At 45.1% G+C, this 19,801-nt stretch overlaps 1 protein-coding gene across 2 annotated transcripts in view; it reads right to left on the bottom strand.

Moving 5' to 3' along the window:
- The window catches only part of Wbp1l (WW domain binding protein 1 like), a 93,971-nt gene extending 74,170 nt beyond the window's left edge, over positions 1–19,801 (bottom strand). The window contains exon 1 of one of the 2 annotated variants that reach the window (XM_004659391.2): positions 19,622–19,801. In XM_004659391.2, the coding sequence (XP_004659448.1) occupies positions 19,622–19,711 (90 nt within the window). In that variant the 5' untranslated portion in view covers positions 19,712–19,801. The remainder of the gene's footprint in view (positions 1–19,621) is intronic. The other variant, XM_045135221.1, reaches the window with a different exon arrangement.

Here is a 19,801-nt window from a genome sequence, read left to right on the forward strand (position 1 = left end):
GGGCTAGAGGGAGACCCGGCTTCAAAAATAAATAGCTGGGGGCTGGTGAAATAGCTTAGCAGTTGAAGTGTTTGCCTGGAAAGTCTAAAGACCCTGGCTCAATTCCCCAGGACCCATGTAAGCCAGATGCACAATGAGGTGCATGTATCTGGAGTTCATTTGCAATGGCTAAAGGCCCTGGCATACCCATTCTCTCTATCTGCCTCTCTCTCTCTCTCTCTCTCTCTCTCTCTCAGATAAATAAATAAATATTTTAAAAAAATAGCTGGGCATGGTGGCACCCACCTTTTTCTAAATTTTTTAAATTTATTTACTTATTAAAGACAGAGAGGGAAAGAAAAAGGAAGAGAGAGAGAGAATGGGCACACCAGGACCTCTAATCACTGCAAATGAACTCCAAATGCATGTACCACCTTGTGCATCTGGCTTACCTGAGTCCTGGAGAATCAAACCTGGGTCTGTAGGCTTCGCAGGCAAGCGCCTTTACTGCTAAGCCATCTCTCCAGCTTGGCACACGCCTTTAATCCCACCACTTGGGAGGCAGAGACAGAAGGATTGCCATGAGTTCAAGGGTACCCTGAGACTACATAATAAATTCCAGGTCAGCCTGGGCTAGAGATCCTACCTCGAAAAACCAAAAACTAAAACAAAGAAAATAAGAAAAGGAGGAAGAAAGGAAGGGATAGGAGAAAGAGAGAGGAAGAAGGGAGGGAGGGAGGGAAGAAAAGACCCATGTGTTAACTGATACAATCCAGCACTCAGAAGGCTGAGACAAGAGACTGTCACCACAAGTTTGAGGTTTGGCCCCCTGGCCTGGGTTCTGCACACTAAGTTTAAGACCAGACTGGGTTGCGTAACAAAATCCTACCCCAAGAAGAAAAAGAAAGGAAAAGAAAGCAAACTCTGACAAAACACCTCTCGTCTGACAAACATAGTGATAAGTGTGATTTGGAACTAGGAGCTAATCAAAATCTTTTAAAGTTTTTTTTTTTTTATTTTATTTTATTTTATCTTTATTTATTTTAGAGAGAGAGAGAGGAGAGCACCAGGGCCTCTAGCCATAAGCATGCTGGGGGCAGGGCACGGTAGCTCATGCTCATTATCCCAGCACTTGAGAGGCTGAGGCAGGAGGACTGTTGCAAGTCCAAGGCCAGCGTAGGTTACAGAGTGAAATTCTTTAAAAAAATGAAAGAGCTAGGCGTGGTGGCGCACACCTTTAATCCCAGTACTCGGGAGGCAGAGGTAGGTGGATCCCTGTGAGTTCGAGGCCACCCTGAGACTACAGAGTGAATTCCAGGTCAGCCTGAGCTAGAATGAGACCCCACCTCGAAAAACTTAAAAAAGAAAGAAAGAAAGAAAGAAAGAAAGAAGGAAGGAAGGAAGGAAGGAAGGAAGGAAGGAAGGAAGGAAAGAAAGAGGGAGGGAGGGAGGGAGGGGCTGGTGAGATGACTCAGAAGTTAAGGTGCTTGCCTACAAAGTTTGATTCCCTAGTACCCACATACCACATAAAGCCAGCTGCACAAGTGGCACATGCATGTAGAGTCCATCTGCAGTGGCTGGAGGCCCTGGTGCAGCCATGCACACTTTCCCTCTGTATCTCTTTCTCTCTCTATCTCTCTCTGCTTATAAATAAATAAATAAAGCCTTTTAAAAAATGAAAGAGAGGAGGAGGCAGGAAGGAAAGGGAAGAGGAAAGGGAAAAACAGCAAAGTGGTTGGTCAGACCCACAGTCAGACTTGTGTGTCATACAGCAGATGCAGCCAACCTCCTGATCACCTGCCTGGCATCACGCAAGGCACCACAAGCCACTTAGCACCTGCGCCAGCATGTCTAGCCTTCAACTACAGGCTTGCTGTCCTTGGGTGAACCTTGCAGTTAGAGACTGCAGAGGACCGCAGACCAGGAGAGCGGGGCTGAGCAAACTGGACAGCAGAGGCTCTGGACGAAGCCAACCGAAACGCTCCCAAGGGCAAACGGAAGGCGTGGGTGAAGAAATGGAGCTTACGCAGGCGGGGAATGCGCCTGTGTACACCCTACTGATGGCAATGTAGACAGACACAACAACTTGGACAGCAACTTGGCACTACACCCCAAGTTTTAAATGAACCTACGGTATAACCAATCCCATGTTCCCCAATTCCATGTCCAGGAATCAAACACAGTTGCATAAACAGGCACAACAATGCTCACCGAAGTAAAATGTGTGAGGGCTGGAAAGATGGCTTAGCGGTTAAGCGCTTGCCTGTGAAGCCTAAGGACCCCGGTTCGAGGCTCGGTTCTCCAGGTCCCATGTTAGCCAGATGCACAAGGGGACGCACGTGTCTGGAGTTCGTTTGCAGAGGCTGGAAGCCCTGGCGCGCCCATTCTCTCCCTCTCCCTCTATCTGTCTTTCTCTCTGTGTCTGTTGCTCTCAAATAAATAAATTTTAAAAAAATTTTAAAAAAATGTGTGAAATGGCAAATCCGTGGCCACAATGTATGTTTAGCTATACAGGAGTGGTTAAATAAGGCACAGTACAAAACAACAAAAGGTGTGTGTTAAAGAGCAGAGGGAACGCCAGGCATGGTGGTGTATGCTTATACTCCAGCACCCGGAAGGCTGAAGCAGGAAGATTGCCACAGGTTTGGGGCCAGCGTGGACTACACAGACCTTACCTCAAAAAACAAAAAGACAAAACAAAAACACCCATTCTCACTCTCTCTCTCCCTTTCTCTGTCTCTAATAAATAAATAAATAAAAATACAATCTTTAAAAACAATAAAAATTAAAATAGAAGGCTGGAGTGATGGCTCAGCAGTTAAGGCATTTCCCTGCAAAGCTAAAGGACCCAGATTCGATTCCGCAGGACCCAAGCCAGATGCACAAGGGGGTACACACGTCCGGAGTTTGTTTGCCTGGCTGGAGGCCCTGGTGCACCCATCCTCTCTCTCTCTCTCCTCCCTCTCCCTCTCTTTCTCTGTCAAATAAAAATAATAAAAATATTTTAAAATAAATAAAATAAATAAAAATAGAAAAAAGTAAGACCCAGGTTTGATTTCCCAGTACCCATGTAAGTCAGATATACAAAGTGGCACATGCATCTAGAATTCATTTGCAGTGGCTAAAGGATGGTGTGCCCATTCTCTCTCTGTATATATATATATCTACCTCTTTCTCTCTTCTCAAATGAATAAATATTTTTAAAACATTTTTAAAAACAAAGAAAATAATGAACCTCACCTACACCAGCAATTATATGTGTGTTACATTCATATAGCTATAAGTATGCAACATAGGCAGAAAAACATTTCTAATATATATGCTATGTGTTATATACAAATACAGGCACAGAAAAACACTAAAAAGACACACCAAACTATACCTTTTCACTTTTTACCTTAATATTTTTAGATTTCAATATTATCTACTAGCCAAGTACAGCGGTGGCTCATGCCTGTAATGCCAGCACTTAGGAGGCTGTGGCACACAGATCACCAGGAGTTCAAGGACAGCCTGTTGCTACAGAATGAAACCCCATGTCAAAAATATATAGATATATATACATATATACACATATATATATTATCTACCATTGTTATAAGCATGTGTTGCTTTATGTAATTAAAACCAGAAGCAAGATAAAAAGTACCTGGGCTGGAAAGATGGCTTAGCAGTTAAGGCGTTTGCTTGCAAAGCCAAAGGACCCACATAAGCCAGATGCACAGGTGGCACATGTATCTGGAGTTCGTTTGCAATGGCTGGAGCCCCTACAGTACCCATTCTCTCCCTCCCTCTCCCCCCCTTCTCTCTCTCTCTCCCTCTCTCTCTCTCTCTCTGCCTCTTTCTGTCTCTGTCTGCCACTCTCAAATAAATAAATAAAAATAAACCAAGAAGGGCTGGAGAGATGGCTTAGCGGTTAAGCGCTTGCCTGTGAAGCCTAAGGACCCCGGTTCCAGGCTTGATTCCCCAGGACCCACGTTAGCCAGATGCACAAGGGCCTGCACGTGTGTGGAGTTCGTTTGCAGTGGCTGGAGGCCCTGGGGCATCCATTCTTTGTCTCTCTCTATCTGCCTCTTTCTCTCTGCCGGTCGTTCTCAAATAAATAAACAAAATTTTTTTTAAAAATTGAAAAAAAGAAAGCAATTCTCTAAGGAAGGCAAGCACAAAGACAGCCAGAGTGCACCTTATACCAAGTGGGATGGGAGCAGGTTTTATAGCAAGAGGGTCTGAAAGCTTAAAGAGAAAAGGCCCTAGGAAAAAGAAAGGAGGCATCGGAAAGAACTCGTCAGACTACTCAAGAATTCAGCATTCCTAGAGAAAGTCCCATAGTAACTCCCTCCTCCAAATGAGCCACTACAAGAGAAAAATACTTAGATCTGATCAATAAAGTAAACTGTGGTTTTGCTCAAACTGTCAGGTGGAATTTTAGATGAAGGAGATAAATCAGGAGGTGGCAAACCAAAAACCAGCATGCAGCACGTTGAAAACTATGACTACTTTCTCCACGAGCACATGCCTCTAACCTGAATGACTATTTAAAAAAAAAAAAAGTGTTACAACATAAAGTTCATTTGCTAGATATTTAAAAATCAAAACAGACATGTTTTTGTAACTTTATTCTAGGACCCACCCTTCCAAACCACAAATGTTCTCGTAGCAGCTTACATTTTATTTTTACCTCTTCCAAAACAAACTGTGAAAGAAAGTTCAACTCTAAAACACCTGAGATCTTGAATCAAAACAGCCTTGGCTCGCTAAGGATGGCGGCCCCAGGAGCACAGGAGAGGCCCGGCCCGGCTGTTTTCCCACAGGAACAAAAAAAGAAGAACAACACCAAAAGCCAACAAAGCAGAGCCAGGGGAATACAACTGCATAGGCGGAGAAGCCCAAAAAGTCACTGACTGTCGGTCACAAGTTTGGAAGGGTGACCTGTTTTTTTGTTTTTTTTTTTTAAATTTTTATTTATTTATTTATTTGAGAGCGACAGACACAGAGAGAAAGACAGATAGAGGGAGAGAGAGAGAATGGGCGCGCCAGGGCTTCCAGCCTCTGCAAACGAACTCCAGACGCGTGCGCCCCCTTGTGCATCTGGCTAACGTGGGACCTGGGGAACCGAGCCTCGAACCGGGGTCCTTAGGCTTCACAGGCAAGCGCTTAACCGCTAAGCCATCTCTCCAGCCCAACCTGTTTTAATCTCCACATTAAGAAAGCATGGCGGTTCACGCCTTTAATCCCAGCACTTGGGAGGCAGAGGTAGGAGGATCACCATGAGTTCAAGGCCACCCTGAGCTGCATGGTGAGTTCCAGGTCAGCCTGGGCTAGGGTGAGACCCTACCTAAAAAGAAAGAAAGAAAGGAAGGAAGGAAGGAAGGAGCCCAAACTTGGATCAAAAGCCACAGAAGTCAATAGGATGGGATTCGCTTCCTGTGCTGAACTCCGGGGTTGCAATGTTCTGCATTTATTTGTATTTCTCTGCGGTTTCCACATCCCATACACAGCTCAGGCCAGGCTGTGCTCCACCTAGTGGAACTGAAAAGCATGGCCACAGAGAAGTTTCCACAGGCTAGACCTACTTGCTTTCATCTGCCCTTGTGGTTTTCGTTTAAGAACACCATTTGGGTTTGCCCCAGTGGAAAGCCTGATGGCCTGTTACATTCTTTCCCTAGTGTCCTCCGCGGTCCCATAACCAATCTGAACTGAGTCATGTTCTTAGAACTTTTTCCTTTCCCCAGTCCAAGTCTCGGCTCTACGCTCGTTTTTAGCCATAGGAACACTGACTTGTTCTCGCACACACTCAAGCATGTGGAAGCCGTTAGGTGTTCTCGGGTTCTGCTACAAAGGAGGCCAAATGCCCTACACTCCGGCAGCTAAATCTACAGGAGAACCCCTTCTCAGGACCCCAGGATGTAGTGTCAGTTGGTGTTGGCCACCAGCAGGCCACTCTAGCGGATGCTCTCAGTATCTTGGACGGCTGTGGACGGTTGTGCAATGAGATCCTCTTGGATTTTTTTGGTTTCTCGAGGTAGGGTCTCCTTTAGACTAGGATGACCTGGAATTCACTATGTAGTCTCAAGGTGGACTTGAACTCACAGGGACCCTCCTACCTCTGCCACCTGAGTGCTGGGATTAAAGGCGTGTGCCACCACACCCAGCTTCGGATGACTTTGAATTCAGAATTCCAACTGCTTTTTGGGTGCCTGGCCAATTCTTAGGGCTAAGTGGAGGGCCCATCAGTGACAGGTTCATTCCATGGCCCACACCCCCAGTCATGGATACCACTGGGACCCTCGATCCCATGCTTAACAGCAGAGACAGGGAAAGTAGTCAGTGAGTGACAGGGAGTGGTGATGGCTGGCCTTGGTGACCTGTCTATTAAGGGAGGAAAGGAAAGTATTAACACAACTCACTTCAGATTGGTTCTGGGGATCACGCAGGACCCTGGGAAAAGGAAGAAACCAACCATCAGAACTTCACTAGGGCAAAAACAAACGAAATGATGTTCTTAAGCTGAAACCACAAGGGCAGATCAAAGCAAGAGGAAAGAAAGTTCAAGACAGGTTGGATATGGGAGGTTCATCTGCTCACTGAACCACACACCAGAAGAGTGCTTTTGTCAAAATGCCTGATGCTGGCCAGGCATGGGGGCCCACGCCTTTAATCCCAGCATCTGGAAGGCAGAGGTAGGTAGATCACTGTGAGTTCGAGGCAGCCTGAGACTATACAGTGAATTCCAGGTCAGCCTGGGCTAGAGCGGGACCATACTTTGAAAACAACAAAATGTTTGCTGTTGGCTGACGGAACAGAGTTGACTGGTAAATGCATCACTGAGATTCAGCACACTAAAGCTCTCTGACTGTGTGCTGGAGTCAGAGGCCATCTCGTGCAGCTCACCGTGCCGCTCTCTTGGCAGGAAGGCTGACCTCAAGCTGCGATGCGGAGCGGACACCGGGGAGGGGAGGCGCTCCACCTCGGCACCGGGTGGACAGGACAGGCCCGTCAAAGTCTTTGTTGCAAGAGGACAACCTAAGCAGTGTGAGACGGTTAACATGTTCCTGGCACTCACACAAGACGCCAGCATCACTCCCAAGCTGTCACAACTAAAAACCCCACCAAGCCTGGTTCAGTAGCCCACGCTGTTAATCCCAGGACTAGGGAGGCTGAGGTTAGAGAATCACCATTAGTTTGAGACCAGCCTGGGCTAAAAAATGAGCTCCAGGTCAGCTAGGAATGGAGTGGGGCTCTGCCTCGAAAACAAAATGGGTTGGAGAGATGGCTCAGCAGTTAAAAGACACCTGCTTACGAAACCTGAAGGCCTGGGTTCGATTCCCTAGAACCAACATACAGCCAGATCCACAAAGTAGCCCATGTGAGTTTGTTTGCAGCGGCATTAGGTACCCATTCTCATTCTCACTCTATTTGCAAATAAACACATTTTTTAAAAGAGGGGGGCTGTGAAAACGGCTTAGTGGTTAAAGGTGCTTGTTTGAAAAGCTTACTGCCCCAAGTTTGATTTCCTAATACTCATGCAAAGCCTGATGCACAAAGTGTCACATGCATCTGGAATTCACTTGTGGTAGCAAGAGGCCCTGGCCATCCATACACAGTCTCTTTCTCCTTGCAAATAAGCAAAAATATTTTTTTCTACTCTTATTTTTATTTAAACATTTTTTTCTCAATTTTTATTAACATTTTCCATGATTATACAAAGTATCCCATGGTAATACCCTCTCCCCCCCCCCCCCGCCTACTTTCCCCTTTGAAATTCCATTCTCCATCATATCCCCTCCCCAGCAGTCTCTCTTTTATTTTGATGTCATGGTCTTTTCCTCCTGTTATGATGGTCTTGTGCAGGTAGTGTCAGGCACTGTGAGGTCGTGGATATCCAGAACAAAAATATTTTAACAGGGCTGGAGAGATGGCTTAGCGGTTAAGCGCTTGCCTATGAAGCCTAAGGACCCCGGTTCGAGGCTCGGTTCCCCAGGTCCCACGTTAGCCAGATGCACAAGGGGGCGCACGCGTCTGGAGTTCATTTGCAGAGGCTGGAAGCCCTGGCGCGCCCATTCTTTCTCTCTCCCTCTATCTGTCTTTCGCTCTATGGCTGCCGCTCTCAAATAAATAAATAAATAAAAACGAACAAAAAAAAATTTTAACAAAAGAATAAATAAAATAAAAATGTTACCAGTCACTGACAAAGGTCTTGTGGAGGGAGACAAAATTATCCCTAGTTGGGAGCTAGGGTTGTAGATCTATACATTCACCAGGAACAGTGGTCAATGCAGCAAAAGGATCATGGGAACCTCTAACCAGATATAGCACAGAATCAAAGTCCCACTGAACTCCCTAGACCTTGGTGTGTGTATTGTGTGTGTGTCTCTGTCTGTTTTTTGTTTTTTGTTTTGTGTTTTCACTCTAGCTTAGGCTGACCTGGAACTCACTCAATAGCCCAAGCTGACCTCAGTTTAAGAGCTGACACTAACTTGCTGACCACAGTGCACGCTAAGGACCACCAATAACAGCAACAGTGACATTCATTCCGCTTAGTCACTAAGTATATTCCAGGAATGTTCTATATATTATACCTTTTCCTCTCATGATAACCCTGTAAGTTACATGCTAACACTATGCTCATTTTGTACAGGAGGAAGTCAAGGCACCAAGGTTTTAGATAGCCTGCTTAAGGACAGTGTCACATGTTTAACTATGATGGTCTGATCCCACGGACCATGATCTCACCACGGTGTTAGACTGTACCAAACCCCCACGCGGGAATGCTTTTACAACTGCATTCTGTTATGTAGTCAACAGCTACATGTACCTACGTAGCTTACGTTGATTAAACAACATACCACTCTGGAAAGCAGTCTCAAGGGCTAGAGAGATGGCTTAGTGATTAAGGCACTTGCTTGCAAAGCCAAAGGACCAAGGTTCAATACCCAGGACCCATGTAAGCCAGGTACATACGGTGGGAAGCAGTCTCACAGTTCCTCAAGAAGCAGCCCAGAGTTACCATTTGACCTAGAGGTTAGGTATCTACTCAAAATTGACAGCATACCTAGAATCCCAGCACTCAGAAGGTTGAGGAAGAAGATGCCATGAGTTCCAGGTGGCCTGACTATAGAGCAAAACCCTGTTTCAAAAAAAAAACAAAACATGGGTTGGAGAGATGGCTCAGCAGTTAAAGCACTTGCCTGCGAAGCCTAAGGACCCAGGTTTGATTCCCCAGGACCCACATAAGCCTAATTAATGTGCAAGGTGGCACAGTGTTTAGAGTTCATTTGCAGTGGCTAGAGGCCCTGGCACTTATTCTCTATCTCTCTAATAAAAAAAAAATTTTTTTTTCAATGGGCTGGAGAAATAGCTCAGCAATTAAGGTACTTGTTTGCAAAGCATAATAACCCAAGTTTGATTTCCCAGTATCCACATAAAGCCAGATGTACAAGATGGGGCATGTATCTGGAGTTCATTTGCAGTGACTAGAGGCCCTAGTACGACCATTCTCTCACTCTCTTTCTCTCGCTCAAATAAATAAATATTTCAAAAACACCAAAAACATGGGACTGGGAACATGGTTTAGCAGTGAAAGTCTCTTGCTTGCAAAGCCTACTGACCAGGGTTCAATTCCCAAGCCATCCACATAATTGCAAAAGCTGGTGTCACAAGTGTCTGGGGTGTTCACTTTGTAGCAGTGAGAGGTCCTGGCACACCCATACACACATGTACACATGTACAAAACTGGGCTGGAGGGGTGGCTTAACTGTTAAGGCACTTGCCTGCAAAGCCAAAGGACATAAGTTCAATTCTCCAAGACCCACATAAGCCAGATGTGCAAGGTGGTGCATGCATCTTGAGTTCACTTACAGAGGATGAAGGCCCTGGTGTGCCCATTTTCTGGTTTTTTTTGTTTTGTTTTGTTTTGTTTGAGGTAGGGGCTCACTCTAGCCCAGGCTGACGTGGAATTCACTAGGCCATCCTCTTTCTTATCCTCTCCCTCTCTCTCTCTCTCTCTCTCTCTCTCTCTCTCTGCCTCTTTCTCTCTTGCAAATCAGTAAGTAAAATTATTTTAAAGGAAAGAAAGAGAGAGAGAGAGAGGTTGGAGAGATGGCGTAGTGGTTAAGGTACATGTCTGTGCAGCCTAAGAACCCAGGATCAATTCTCCAGGTCCCATGCAAGCCGGTGGCATGTGCATCTGGTGTTCATTTGCAGTGACTAGAGGTCTTGGCACACGCATTTTCACACACTCCCTTTTCCCTTCTCTCTGTCTCTAATAAATACATAAAAATCAATCTTTTTTAAAAACCACAGTCACTTGGGAGGTAGTGGTAGGAGGACCGCTGTGAGTTCAAGGCCACCCTGAGACTACATAGTTCATTCTAGGTCAGCCTGGACAAGAGTGAGGCCCTACCTCAAAAAAAAAAAAAAAAAAAAAAAAAAAAGCTGGGTGTGGTGGCACACACCTTTACTCCCAGCACTCAGGAGGCAGAGGTAGGAAGATTACCATGAGTTCAAGGACACCCCAAGACTACATAGTGAATTCCAGGTCAGCCTGGGCTAGAGTGAAACCCTATCTCAAAACCAAAAAAAAAAAAAAGAAAAAAATGAAGCACTGGGTTGGGAAAATGGCTCCAAGGTTAAAAGCACCTGCTTGCAAAGCCTCATGGCCTGGGTTCAATTTCCGCACTCACACAAAGTCAGATGCAATAAGTGGCACATGTGTCTGGAGTTCCTTTGCCATGACATGAGGCCCTGGAGTGCCCACACTCACTCCTTCTATCTTTGTATTTCTGTCCCTCTTAAATAAATATTTTTTTTAAAAAATGAACTACTTGGCTGGGTGTGGTGGCACACACCTATAATGCCAGCATTCGGGAGGCAAGGGTAGGAGGATCACCATGAATTTGAGGCCACCCTGAGACTACATGTCTGGACTAGAGTGAGACCCTACCTTGAAAAAACCAAAAAAGAAGAAGAAAACGAACTACTTATACCTGCTGTAACACGGATAAGACCTGAAAATGTTATGCTAAGTAAAATAAGCCAGTCATTAAAAATCACAAAGGGCAGGATTTATATGAAATGTCCAAAACAGGCAAACCCATAGAAACAGAGGAGGCCAGTGGCTGCTGAGGACTAGAAGTGGAGATGGATGGCAAGTGACTTCTAATGGCTATAGGCTTCATTTTGAGGAGGCTGAAAACGTCCCAAAATGTTAAGATGATCATATGATTCTGTGGCCATACTAAAGCAAGAAATTTATGTAAGTTTTTGGCATGGAGATATCATAATAAGCTTAATGTAAAATATATGGGAAGGGGGCATGTTGGCTCACCCCTTTAATCACAGCACTCAAGAGCAACGTTGAGGTGGTAGGAGGATCACTGATAGTTCAAGGCCAGCCTGGGCTACACAGTAAATTCCAGGTCTGGCTGGGCTGGACCTGAACCTGAGACCCTGCCTTAAAATACAAAAATATAGGCTGGGGGCTGGAGAGATGGCTTAGCGGTTAAGCGCTTGCCTGTGAAGCCTAAAGACCCCGGTTCGAGGCTCGGTTCCCCAGGTCCCACGTTAGCCAGATGCACAAGGGGGCGCACACGTCTGGAGTTCATTTGCAGAGGCTGGAAGCCCTGGCGTGCCCATTCTCTCTCTCCCTCTATCTGTCTTTCTCTCTCTGTCACTCTTAAATAAATAAATAATTTTTTTCTTTTTTTTTTGGTTTTTCGAGGTAGGGTCTCACTCTAGCCCAGGCTGACCTGGAATTCACTATGGAGTCTCAGGGTGGCCTTGAACTCACAGCGATCCTCCTACCTCTGCCTCCCAAGTGCTGGGATTAAAGGCGTGCGCCACCACGCCCGGCAATAAATAATTTTTTTAAAAAGTTTAAAAATATATATATATAAGCTGGGCATGGTGGTGCATGCCTTTAATCCCAGCACTTGGGAGGCAGAGATAGGAAGAATAGCTATGAGTTCTAGACCACCCTGAGATCACATTCTAAATTCCAGGTCAGCCTGGGCTAGAGTAAAACCCTACCTCGAAAAATCAAAAATTTAATAGATAAATAAATAAGACCCTGCCTTAAAATATAAAAATAAGCCAGATGTGGTGGCACACACCTTTAATCCTAGCACTCGAGAGGCAGAGGTAGGAGGATCGCCATGAGTTCAAGGCCAGCCTGAGACTACATAGTGAATTTCAGGTCAGCCTGGCTAGAGTGAGACCCTATCTCAAAACACCTAAATAAATAAATGAGGCTGAGGAGATGGCTCAGTGGATGAAGTATGATTATCTAAATTCAGATCCCTAGATCTCACATAAAAAAAAAATAAATAAATCTCAGCATGCTGTTAAGAAGGGAGGCAGAGATAGGAAACCACCAGAGGCTCACAGAGCAGCTAGCCTAGTGACAGGAGCAGTGAATTAGGAGAGACTTTGCCTGCCTCAAACACAATAGAAAGCAAGGACCAAAACCTGAAAATTGTCCTGTGACCGTCACATGTATGCCATGGAATGCTTGTGCCCATAGCTTACACACGAACATGCATGCGCTCACATTTACACTCATGCACACACAACACTGAATTTGATTACAAATTCATTTTGGGGGCTGGAGAGATGGCTTAGCAGTTAAGGCATTTGCCTGTGAAGCTAAAGACCCAGGTTCAATTCCCCAGGACTCACATAAGTCAGATGCACAAGGTGGAACATGTGACTGAGTTCATTTACAGTGGCTGAAGGCCCTGGCATGCTCATTATCTATCTATCTATCTATCTATCTATCTATCTATCTATCTATCTATCATCTCCCTCTTTCTATCTCTCCCAAATAAATAACATGAAACCACAGGGTTAGGGACAGGGATCAGGAATTGTGAGGGACAGGTTTTCTCTTAAAAAAAAAAAATCAGTTTTGTCAGGTATAGTGGCACATGCCTTTAATCCCAGCACTCAGGAGAGAGTGATAGAAGGACTGCCATGAGTTCAATACCACCCTAAGATACAGAGAGAATTCCAGATCAACCTGGGCTACAGTGAGACACTACCTCAAAACAAAAACAAAACTCATTTTCATTTTGTCTCAGGTATTCTAGAAACAGTCAAGTGCTCAGCAGCCCCATGTAGCTGAGTAGCTACTGAACTGGATGGTACAGGCAGAGGTCATTTCCAGTATGACAGAATGCACCACCTTAGCCAAAAGAGGAAAGTCTCCTCACCTCTGACCTGTAGAGCCTCCCCTTCAAGACTCACTTCTTTCTTAGACTCCAGACCCACACTCTAGCTTCCATCATAAACTATGAGTGACCTCTAACCTCTGTTATGAACTCTGGTTTCACTCCCCCACTGTGGAAGGCACTTTTCCCATCCTTGACCCACAGATGTTCTGCTCATCCACAGCAACCTTTCTAGTCCTGTTCAAATGCTTATTCCTCAATGAAACTTTCCCTATCTTCCTCACACCCCGACAGAAGCAAGCGCTCCTGTCCTCTGGCTGCACTTCTAGTTCAGCATAGAAGCTGGATCATAATTCTTGTGCTATCTTTCCATCCCACAAGGTTACCGGATCCTGTGGGTCAAAGATGCTATTCCACATTTGATGGTTCCCAGAAACTAGCAGCAACAGCCAACCTGATCAGTAACATCCCTGCTACTGAATGTCATCTGAGGATTTACAGAAACTCAGGTGCTGATTTTCTGTTTGCTTGTTTTCTTGAGATAGGGTCTCTAGCCCAGACTGGCCTGGATTTCACTATGTAGTCTCATGGTGGCCTCGACACTCACAGAGATCCTCCTTCCTCTGCCTCCCGAGTGCTGGGATTAAAGGTGTGTATCACCACGCCAGCCTCAGGTGCTGATTTTAGATAAATGGTCATTCTGGAATATCAAACAGTCTAAGAAAAGGAGGTAAAAAAGGGACCAGACCCTGCAATCCTCACACCTCAGTATCCTTCAAGAAGTTATGACTGTGGTTGTCCTGAAATGGTTTCTGAAAATGGATGACAGGGATGTAGTGTCCTTGGTAGAGTGCTTGCTGCCTGGCTTTCAAAAAGCTTTGTGTTCAGCCAAGCATGGTGGCACATGCCTTTAATCTCAGCACTTGGGAGGCAGAGGTAGGAGGATCACTGTGAGTTCAAGGCCACCCTGAGACTACATAGACCCTACCTCGAAAAACCAAAAAAAAAAAAAAATCTGTGTTCAACTACCTATACCATATAAACCAGATATGATGGTTCATTCCTATAATTTCAGCACTGAGGAGGTGAGACTAAATTCAAGGATATCCTAATACATAGCCTGTTCAAGACCAGCCAGGGCTACATGATACCCTATCTCAAAATAAGAGAGAACTTGAGAGAGGAAAAAAAAAAAAAACTATAGACACACAGAGAAAAAAATGGGGGAGATGGCACATACCTGTAACCTCAAAACTTGGAATATCACAAGTTTGAGACCAGCCTGGGCACAGTGAGACTCTGTCTGATAAAAAAGGTAGTGTTTCTAAATTTAAACCTAAAACAATGGAAGTGAGTAAAAGTATATACAACTGAGGCAGTTAGATGAAAAAAAAAAAAAAACTTATCAGGAGCTGGAGAGATTGCTCAGTGGTTAAGGCATTTGCCTGCAACACCTAACAACCCAAGTTTGAGTCCCTAGTACCCACATAAAGCCAGATGCACAAAAGTGGTACATGCATCTAGAGTTTGCAGCAGCTAGAGGCCCTGATGCAACCATTCTTTCCCTTTTTGCAAACAAATAAATTTTAATATAAAAAAAGTAACAGAAACTGGTACCCCATTAAGCTTTAAAGTTGACAAAGAAGGTATGGCATCTATAGAAAAAGACATTTCTGGGGCTGAAGATATGGTTTAGCAGTTGTGGTGCTTGTCTGTGAAGCCTACGGACCCAGGCTCAATTCTCCAGTACCCACGTAAGCCATATGTACAAGGTGACACATGCTTCTGGAATCTGGAGGTCCTGATGCACCTATTCTTTCTCTCTCTCTCCCCCTCCGTCTTTCTCAAATAAATAAATTTTTAAAGTATTTTTTTCATTTATTTTTATTTATTTATTTGAGAGAGACAGACAGAGAGAGAAAGAGGCAGAGACAGAGAAAGAGAGAGAGAGAATGGGCGTGCCAAGGCCTCCGGCCACTGCAAACTCCAGATGCATGCGCCCCCTTGTGCATCTAGCTAACGTGGGTCCTGGGAAATCAAGCCTCAAACCAGGGTCCTTAGGCTTCACAGGCAAGCGTTTAACCACTAAGCCATCTCTCCAGCCCAAATAAATATTTTTTAAAAGACATTTCTACTAAAACTTTAAATAACATAGTCAAGGAATCTAATGAATCTAAGCAACTTTGGGAAGAAAACAACTCTACGTTATCTCAAACATAATTTAACTAGAGAAAGCAAATGCCAAGGCCTTCCTGTTTGGAAACTGCTACTTTTTTATTCTTTACAGATTCAAGGAACCCTATTTGTGAGTCATAATGACCTATGGGAGAATTAAATTCAGGCTCCTAATTGGAGGAGTAAGCTAGGTTGATGAACTTTCCTAGCCTACATGGCCAAAAAAAAAATCAGCTGTTCCAATGCAGAGCTCGTAACAGGAAAAGCAAACTACCTATAAATATCAGGTATCTGGGATACTAAACGTGTATGTAGCTAGACATAGTGACACACACTTGGAATCCCAGCACTTGGGGGGATGACACAGAAAGATTACAGTAAGTTCAAGGCCAGCCTAGTCAACATAGCAAGTTCCAAGCCAGGTTTATATTGCCAAACCCTGTCTCAAAAACAACACAAAAAAAGACCGTATTTAATAGATCCACTTCAGGGAGAGACCTGTAACCAGGTGCTCACACCATTTTCCACAGAGAATGAGTTCAGCCAGTCCCCAAATCAGAGGGAACTAGAGGTCATTGTTGAAACAAGGACAATAACTGCCTGAAGTATGTTCTGTGCCAAATGGTCTCTGGATTTTTTTTTTTTTCCTCTCTGATTTGTACAAAAAAAAAAAAAAAAAAAAAAAACCCTAAATTGAGTAAACTGTGCTGGACTCAAAGTCAATAATTATATTTTAACTTCCATCCCAAAGGTTAAAAGTCAAAACACAAATCTCAATGTACCTATGACAGAAAGCCACAGGAGTATGAGGGAGGGGTGGGATGAGGATAGATGGGCGGGTGCCCGGATGAGGATAGGTAGGGCTGGGGGGGCGGGGGGAGGCGGCTCACTACCAACTGTCCTCTCTCTGCAGGAACTCTTAGCTGCTATTGGTCACAACCTGCACCCATCCAAACGGAACAAAGTACAAAAGCCACTCTGTCCCAAAATAAGCATTAGAAGTGCCAGACATATGATAAGAAAACAGCCTGTGATTGACAAACTGCACAGAGAGAGGACACTAAAGATCCTCTTCTGTTGCTTCTAGGACCAAGGGCTGGTGGTGAGACCAGCCACTCTCCTTCCTAAAAGTGGATCCACTTCCCACTATCAATCAGCCTCCCCTGCAAAGACTATATATTTTTATTTAATTTATTTATTTATTTTGGTTTTTTGAGGTAGAGTTTCACTGTAGCTCAGGCTCTCCTGGAAAAAATGTAGTCTCAGAATGGCCTCGAACTCACAGCAATTCTCCTACCTTAAAGACGTGTGCCACCCACCCTGGCTTGGCCCCACATGTTTTGATCAACCCTCTGCATGGTAACTGAATGCCTATTGGAGACAGCCTTTCACATATAGAAATAGAAAAGCAAGTTCATTCTGTATTTTGTTTGGCCAATATCTATACTTTACCAGTCCTGAGCATTGTAAATGTTCTAGTAGACAAATTTTTTCTGAAGTTGATGATTTTAAGTGGAAAAATAGAACTTTTAACAAAAGCTAAAAACTAAAATTTCAACCCTAGAAAAGAGTAAACACACTAAGCCATTAAATGAGCTCTATTTTGCTTATGTGCTATTTCCAATATACATAAAAAGAAAATCTGGGCTGGGGTAATGGCTTAGTGGTTAAGGCATTTGCCAGTGAAGCCTAAGGACCTAGTTCGATTCCCTAGGACCCACGTAAGCCAGATGCACAAGGATATGCATGTGTCTGGAGTTCATCTTCAGTGGTTAGAGCCCCTGGCATGCCCATTCTCTCTCTGTGTGTCTGCCTCTTTCTCTCTCTCAAATCAATAAATAAAATATTTTTTAAAAAAAGACAAGAAAATCTGGGCTGGAGAGATGGCTCAGTGGTTAAGGCGCTTGCTTGCAAAGCCTAATGACCCACGTTCAATTCACCAGTACCCACATAAATCCAGACACACAGAGTGGTGCACGCATCTGTAGTTTTTTTGCAGTGACTGGAGGCCCTGGTGCACCCATTCTCTCTGTCTTTCTTCTTCTCTCAACCTCTCTCTCTCTACTTGCAAGTAAATAAAATATTTTTGAAAGACTACAAACAAAAAAAGACACTTCCACAGATAAGCTGATAGACAAGCTATGGTATGTAATACCTGAGCTGGAATGCTACAGTCACAAAGGGAATGAAGTCCAGGTACAGGCCACAATGACCTCAAAAACATGACCAACTCAAAAGGCCACATATTGTCCCGTTCCATTATACAAACAATGCAGAACAGGTAAATTCAGAAGTAGAATGGAGAATGGTGGTTACCAAGGGCTGGAGAAAGTGGGGACAGGGAGTAAAATGGTTAATGGGGAGGGGTTTTCTTTGGGATGATGAAAATGTTTTGGAACTAGATAGAAGTAGCAGTTGCACAACACGGTGCATGTACTAAACACCGCGGAATGGCATCTTAAAATAGTTAACTTTAGAAGCTCAGCTCACTTAAAAATCAATCAAGGGCTGGAGAGATGGCCCAGTGGTTAAGGCGCTTGCCTGCGAAGCCTAAGGACCCCGGTTCGAGGCTCGATTCCCCAGGACCCACGTTAGCCAGATGCACAAGGGGGCACATGTATCTGGAGTTCCTTTGCACTGGTTGGAGGCCTTGGCGCACCCGTTTTCTCTTTCTCTCTCTGTCACTCTCAAATAAATTAAAATAAACAAAAAAAAAATCAATCAAGGGCTGGGATGGCTCAGTGGTTAAGGCACTTGCCTTGAACCCTGGTTCAATTCCCCAGTACCCATGTAAGCCAGATGCACAAGGTGACAAATGCGTCTGGAGTTCATCTGCAGTGGCTAGAGGTCCTGGTGTGCCCATTCTCTCCATCTACCTCTTCTTCCCTCTTTCTCTCTCTCTCAAATAAATAAAAATATTTTTTAAAAAAAATCCTTAGTAGCAGAGGCCAGTAAGTTAAAAAGGAGACATAAAGGGAAGAGAAAGAAAGGGAGGAGGGTACTTAATAGGTTGATATTGTATATATGTAAGTACAATGATTGTAATGGGGAGGTAATATGATGGAGAATGGAATTTCAAAGGGGAAAGTGGGGGGGGGGGAGGGAGGGAATTACCACGGGATATTTTTTTATAATCATGGAAAATGCTAATAAAAAATTTTAAAAAAATCAGTCAAGTCCCAGATCTTAAGAGGCTGAAGCAGGAGGATCTTGAATTTGAGGTCAGCCTGGCCTACATAGTGAGACCCTGTCATAAAAAAAAATCAATTTTTTTAAAGTAGAGGGTATTAATGGACAAAACAAGGTACATACGTGAAAAGTGCCGTTAAATTCCAACAGAAAGGAAATGTATTATTGTTGGTGGTTCTGCTCCTCATCATAAGATGAGGTTCAAATGCTAAGTAGAATAGAACCTACCAGTGTGCTGCTGTGTGCAAAGGCTTTTCTGAAGAACACAAAGGGAATACAAAGTGAAGAAAATAAAAATGGTAGAAGCTTTGCCAAATTTCAAGGAGGAGGGGTGATTTCCCCCTACTGCACCCCACCCAATCTGGCACCCTGAGTAACGCTCCAATTAGGGTTTCGAAATGCCACCCCTGGCTGGAATCAGCACAGGCAAGCTTCTCTGGACAGAGCAAGCCACCTGGGAAGAAAAGCTGGGGTGCTCCACTTGCTCAGAAAGCCCCTGAGAGCGGTCTCAGGTCAGGGACTTGCGCTCCCAGGCCGGGAAGCCTAACAGCAAGGGCTTTTTTCACAGTTCAAGCGTCCCCTTCCTCCTGAGGGAATCCACTCACCTACCAAGCAAGTCCTGCCACCAGCGACATGCCTCCAAGGTGCCCTGCCTACACCACTATAAACGGAGCCGGGATGCCCTCAGAACTTTCCTTTGTCCAAGCTGAAATAAGTACCTTGCCAGGCTCTCTCTTCCCTCTCAGGCCAGCTCAGTAGCCTGTGAACCTCTACACACCTACGTGCACACAGCTTCGGACTCCTGCTCCCCAGCCCCAAATACCCAGTCACAGACACCCCAACGCACCTTACTATACCTGCCGGTCTCAAAAGCCCTGCAAGTCGCCTGGCACCATGCCTCCCGGCACCTTCCTGACACCAAAACAGTCACAGGTGTCCCTTGGCAAGACACCGACGCCCACCCCACAGCCCCGCTTTGCCCTGTGCACGCCGGGCCTGGGCGTCTGTCTCGGAACCCTTCCACTCTAGAGTAACGACACCCCTGCAGACAGGCAGGCCGGGACGACCCCCAAGCTCCCAGCCCGGTGCAGACGCCCTCCTCCCCGCCTTACCTGCGGGGGTTCAGCCCTGGCTGACAGGGGGCTGGGCAGCGCCTGGAGGAGCAGGAGCGCCATGCCACCCAGGAGCCTGCTCCTCTCCATCCCCTCCTGCTCCTGCTCCTCCGCCACGGCGCCGCCACCTCCCTCCTCCTCCTTCGCCTCCCTCTCTTCTCCCCTCTTCTTCCTTCTTCC

The sequence above is a fragment of the Jaculus jaculus genome, chromosome 1, assembly GCF_020740685.1.
Source record: "Jaculus jaculus isolate mJacJac1 chromosome 1, mJacJac1.mat.Y.cur, whole genome shotgun sequence".
In the NCBI taxonomy this organism is placed as follows: Eukaryota; Metazoa; Chordata; class Mammalia; order Rodentia; family Dipodidae; genus Jaculus; species Jaculus jaculus.